The 6211-nt window shown below is 35.9% G+C and overlaps 1 protein-coding gene across 1 annotated transcript in view; it reads left to right on the top strand.

Moving 5' to 3' along the window:
• Window positions 1-5912: 5912 nt before the first annotated feature.
• The window catches only part of LOC135124183 (protein CBFA2T1), a 117314-nt gene continuing 117015 nt past the window's right edge, over window positions 5913-6211 (top strand). Inside the window, exon 1 of the mRNA XM_064049076.1 lies at window positions 5913-6075. Coding sequence (XP_063905146.1) covers window positions 6067-6075 — 9 coding nt within the window. The 5' untranslated portion in view covers window positions 5913-6066. The remainder of the gene's footprint in view (window positions 6076-6211) is intronic.

Below are 6211 nucleotides of genomic sequence, written 5' to 3'. Positions count from 1 at the left end.
GCAGTGAAGTTTGCTCCAGAAATTTTCAATTGTGTACGGTGAATACAAGAATTTTTCAAGAAATAGAAGAAGATTCGAAAACCAGAACTGACATTTAAGAAGATAACTAATCCAGAATTGAAACTCATATCCAGAAATAGCATTGAAGAAAGACTACAATAAACCAACTCGTTGAAGATGTAGAAAATTTAAGAATAAACAGATCAGGGAAATAGAAAGAACGGAGATCCAGAAAAACGAAGAAATGAAATGAAATGCTAAATGTAGAAGCTTCAAGGAACCCGAAAAACGAAATAGTGTTATCAGAATGTTTCGAAAAGGTTCTAGAATAATCTGTTGAGAAGAAAAATTTTCTTGGTGAAGTGGGATAATCCAGAACCGGTTAGAATGAAGAAAGAGTTGTAAAAGGCTAGTTTGTACGAAGTTCTAGAATAATCGTAGATCTGGAAGCGACATTTTGGAAAAATTCCATTCCAGAATGAGCAGAGGTAGAAATCTTTAAACCAGAATCGTGGAGGAAAATCGGCTGAGAAAATATTGATGAGGCTCTAGAAGACTGCTTTGAAAGTGTAGTTTGCTCCAGAAATTTTCAATTTTGAACGGTGAATACAAGAATTTTTCAAGAAATAGCAGAAAATTCGAAAACCGGAAGTGACATTTAAGAAGATAACTAACCCAGAATTGAACCTCATATCCAGAAATAGCATTGAAGAAAGACTCTAATAAACCAAATCGTTGAAGATGCAGAAAATTTAAGAATAAATAGATCAGGGAAACAGAACGAACGGAGATCCAGAAAAACGAAGAAACGAAATGAAATGCCAAATGTAGAAGCTCCAAGGAACCCGAAAAACGAAATGGTGGATCAGAATGTTTCAAAAAGATTCTAGAATAATCTGTTGAGAAGAAACATTTTCTTGGTGAAGTGGGAAAATCCAGAACCGGTTAGAATGAAGAAAGAGTTGTAAAAGGCGAGTTTGTATGAAGTTCTAGAACAATCGGAGATCTGGAAGCTGCATTTTGGAAAAATTCCACTCGAGAATGAGCAGAGGTAGAAATCATTAAACCAGAATCGTAGAGGAAAATCGGCTGAGAAAATATTGATAGGGATCTAGAAGACTGCTTTGGAAGTGTAGTTTGCTCCAGAAATTTTCAACTGTGTACGGTAAATACAAGAATTTTTCAAGAAATAGCAGAAAACTGGAAAACCGGAAGTGACATTTAAGGAGATAACTAACACAGAATTGAAACTCATATCCAGAAATAGCATTGAAGAAAGACTACAATAAACCAACTCGTTGAAGATGCAGAAAATTTAAGAATAAATAGATCAGGGAAATAAAAAGAACGGTTATCCAGGAAAACGAAGAAATGAGATGCTAAATGTAGAAGCTTCAGGGAACCCGAAAAACCAAATCGCGGATCAGAATGTTTCAAAAAGATTCTAGAATAATCTGTTGAGAAGAAACATTTTCTTGGTGAAGTGGGATAATCCAGAACCGGTTAGAATGAAGAAAGAGTTGTAAGAGGCCAGTTTGTACGAAGTTGTAGAACAATCGGAGATCTGGAAGCTACATTTTGGAAAAGTTCGATTCAAGAATGAGCTGAGGTAGAAATCCTTAAACCAGGATCGTAGAGGAAAATCGACTGAGAAAATGTTGAGGAGGCTCTAGAAGACTGCTTTGGAAGTGTAGTTTGCTCCAGAAATTTTCAACTGTGTACGGCGAACACTAGAATTTTTCAAAAAATAGCAGAAGATTCGAAAACCAGAATTGACATTTAAGAAGATAACTAATCCAGAATTGAAACTCATATCCAGAAATAGCATTGAAGAAAGACTACAACAATAAACCAACTCGTTGAAGATGTAGAAAATTTAAAAATAAATAGATCAGGGAAACAGAACGAACGGAGATCCAGAAAAACGAAGAAACGAAATGAAATGGCAAATGTAGAAGCTCCAAGGAACCCGAAAAACGAAATGGTGGATCAGAATGTTTCAAAAAGATTCTAGAACAATCTGTTGAGAAGAAGTATTTTCTTGGTGAAGTGGGATAATACAGAACCGGTTAGAATGAAGAAAGAGTTGTAAAAGGCCAGTTTGTACCAAGTTCTAGAACAATCGGAGATCTGGAAGCTAGATTTTGGAAAAATTCCATTCGAGAATGAGCAGAGGTAGAAATCTTTAAACCAGAATCGTAGCGGAAAATCGGCCGAGAAAATATTGATGAGGCTCTAGAAGACTGCCTTGGAAGTGTAGTTTGCTCCAGAAATTTTCAATTGTGTACGGCGAACACAAGAATTTTTCAAGAAATAGTAGAAGATTCGAAAACCTGAAGTGACAACTAAGAAGATAACTAATCCAGAATTGAACCTCATATCCAGAAATAGCATTGAAGAAAGACTACAACAATAAACCAACTCGTTGAAGATGTAGAACATTTAAGAATAAATTGATCAGGAAAATAGAAATAACGGTGATCCAGAAAAATGAAGAAACGAAATGAAATGCTAAATGTAGAAGCTTCAAGGAACCAGAAAAACGAAATCGTGGATCAGAATATTTCAAAAAGATTCTAGAATAATCTGTCGAGAAGAAACATTTTCTTGGTGAAGTGGGATAATCCAGAACCGGTTAGAATGAAGAAAGAGTTGTAAAAGCCCAGTTTGTACGAAGTTCTAGAACAATCGGAGATCTGGAAGCTACATTTTGGAAAAATTCCATTCGAGAATGAGCAGAGGTAGAAATCTTTAAACCAGAATCGTAGAAGAAAATCGGCTGAGAAAATATTGATGAGGCTCTAGAAGACTGTTTTGAAAGTGTAGTTTGCTCCGGAAATTTTCAATTGTGTACGGTGAATATAAGAATTTTTCAAGAAATATCAGAAGATTCGAAAACCGGAAGTGACATTTAAGAAGATAACTAATCCAGAATTGAAACTCATATCCAGAAATAGCATTGAAGAAAGACTACAATAAACCAACTCGTTGAAGATGTAGAAAATTTAAGAATAAGTAGATCAGGGAAATAGAAAGAACGGAGATCCAGAACAACGAAGAAACGAAATGAAATGCTAAATGTAGAAGCTTCAAGGAACCCGAAAAACGAAATCGTGGATCAGAATGTTTCAAAAAGATTCTAGAATAATCTCTTGAGAAGAAAGATTTAGATTTTCTTGGTGAAGTGGAATAATACAGAACCGATTAGAATGAAGAAAGAGTTGTAAAAGGCCAGTTTGTACGAAGTTCTAGAACAATCGGAGATCTGGAAGCTACATTTTGGAAAAATTCCATTCAAGAATGAGCAGAGGTAGAAATCTTTAAACGAGAATCGCAGAGGAAAATCGGCTGAGAAAATATTGATGAGGCTCTAGAAGACTGCTTTGGAAGTGTAGCTTGCTCCAGAAATTTTCAATTGTGTACGGCGAACACAAGAATTTTTCAAGAAATAGTAGAAGATTCGAAAACCCGAAGTGACATTTAAGAAGATAACTAATCCAGAATTGAACCTCATATCCAGAAATAGCATTGAAGAAAGACTACAACAATAAACCAACTCGTTGAAGATGTAGAACATTTAAGAATAAATTGATCAGGAAAATAGAAATAACGGTGATCCAGAAAAATGAAGAAACGAAATGAAATGCTAAATGTAGAAGCTTCAAAGAACCAGAAAAACGAAATCGTGGATCAGAATATTTCAAAAAGATTCTAGAATAATCTGTTGAGAAAAAACATTTTCTTGGTGAAGTGGGATAATACAGAACCGGTTAGAATGAAGCAAGAGTTGTAAAAGGCCAGTTTGTACCAAGTTCTAGAACAATCGGAGATCTGGAAGCTACATTTTGGAAAAATTCCATTCGAGAATGAGCAGAAGTAGAAATCTTTAGACAAGAACCGTAGAGGAAAATCGGTTGAGAAAATATTGATGAGGCTCTAGAAGACTGTTTTGAAAGTGTAGTTTGCTCCGGAAATTTTCAATTGTGTACGGTGAATATAAGAATTTTTCAAGAAATATCAGAAGATTCGAAAACCGGAAGTGACATTTAAGAAGATAACTAATCCAGAATTGAAACTCATATCCAGAAATAGCATTGAAGAAAGACTACAAATAAACCAAGTCGTTGAAGATGTAGAAAATTCAAGAATAAATAGATCAGGGAAATAGAAAGAACGGAGATCCAGAAATACAAAGAAATGAAATAAAATGCTAAATGTAGAAGCCTCAAGGAACCCGAAAAACGAAATCGTGGGTCAGAATGTTTCAAACAGATTCTAGAATAATTTGTTGAGAAGAAACATTTTCTTGGTGAAGTGGAATAAGCCAGAACCGGTTAGAATGAAGAAAGAGTTGTAAAACGCCAGTTTGTACGAAGTTCTAGAACAATCGGAGATCTGGAAGCTACATTTTGGAAAAATTCCATTCGAGAATGAGCAGAGGTAGACATCTTTAAACCAGAATCGTAGAGGAAAATCGGCTGAGAAAATATTGATAAGGTTCTAGAAGGCTGCGTAGAAACTGAAGTTTACTATAGAAACTTTCTATTGTTTTAGGTGAATACAAGAATTTTTCAAGAAATAGCAGAAGATTCGAAAACCGGAAGTGACATTTAAGAAGATAACTAATCCAAAATTGAAACTCGTATCCAGAAATAACATTGAAGAAAGGCCACAATAAAAAAACTTGTCGAAGATGTAGAAAATTTAAGAATAAATAGATCAGGGAAAAAGAAAAACAGAGATCCAAAAATACGAAGAAATGAAATGAAATGATAAATGTAGAAGCTTCAAGGAACCCGAAAAACGAAATCGTGGATCAGAATGTTTCAAAAAGATTCTAGAATAATCTGTTGAGACGAAACATTTTCTTGGTGAAGTGGGATAATCCAGAACCGGTTAGAATGAAGAAAGAGTTGTAAAAGGCCAGTTTGTACAAAGTTCTAGAACAATCGGAGATCTGGATGCTACATTTTGGAAAAATTGCATTCGAGAGTGAGCAGAGTTAGAAATCTTTAAACCAGAATCGTAGAGGAAAATCGGCTGAGAAAATATTGATGAGGCTCTTAAAACTGATTTTGAAGTGCAGTTTGCTCCAGAAATTTTCAATTGTGTACGGTGAATACAAGAATTTTTCAAGAAATAACAGAAGATTGGAAAACCGGAAGTGACATTTAAGAAGATAACTAATCCAGAATTGAAACTCATATCCAGAGATAGCATTGAAGAAAGACTACAAATAAACCAACTCGTTGAAGATGCAGAAAATTTAAGAATAAATAGATCAGGGAAATATAAAAAGCGGAGATCCAGAAAAACGAAGAAACGAAATGGAATTCTAAATGGAGTGGGATAATACAGAATCGGTTAGAATTAAGAAAGAATCTTAGAAGAAAATTGGCTCAGCAAATGTTGATGAGGTTCTAGAAGACTACATTAGAAGTGAAGTTTACTCTAGAAATTTTCATTTGTGTACGGTGAATACAAGACTTGAAGATTTGAAACTCAAAAAACCAACTCGTTGAAGATGTATAAAATGAGAGAATAAATAGATCAGAGAATTGGAAGGAACTGAGATGCAGAAGAAGGAAGAAACGAGAAGAGATGCTAAAATATGGAAGCTTCAAGGAACCCAATAGAAAAAACGTGGTTTAAAAATTTCGAAGAGGATCTAGAGTAATTTGTTGAAAAAAAAAAAAACATTATTTGAGTGAAGTGGAGTAGTCCAAAGGAATTTAGTAGTAATAAAAAAAATGTTTCTACATATTTCGCAGCGGGAATAATAAACAAAGACTCGAATTTTTTCGTACATTACTCAGTTCGGTGGAAATGCGTTTTCGTTACGTCTGCGCGCAGCCCCCAACCGCGGTGTCTCTAACATCCCGTGCGAGCTTCAGTCGGCTGCAGGACGCGGAGCGACGACGACGCCGGACGTCGCGACGCTCGCCTAAGCACGCTGCGATCACACTTCGCGCCATCGCGTTTTTTTTCGAAGTGCCCAGTTATGTCTAGTGCGCCCAAAGAAAATTAAGCAGACCAGCCAGCAGCGAGACCTCGGCGCTACCACGGATGAGGAAGGTGAGGCTCTTTGGAAAACCTGCGAAAAAAATCATAATCGCCGCGCTTTTAAATAAATACTTGCCGCCTCAAACAAACTCGCCTCGATAGACTCCCAAAGAAAACAAACACGCAAGTAACATCGCCGTTCCGGCCC

Source organism: Zophobas morio, unplaced genomic scaffold (genome assembly GCF_036711695.1).
Source record: "Zophobas morio isolate AGI-343-1 ecotype UQ-CSIRO unplaced genomic scaffold, CSIRO_AGI_Zmor_V1 ptg000007l, whole genome shotgun sequence".
Taxonomy (NCBI): Eukaryota; Metazoa; Arthropoda; class Insecta; order Coleoptera; family Tenebrionidae; genus Zophobas; species Zophobas morio.
This window is presented reverse-complemented; position numbering and strand designations above follow the sequence as displayed.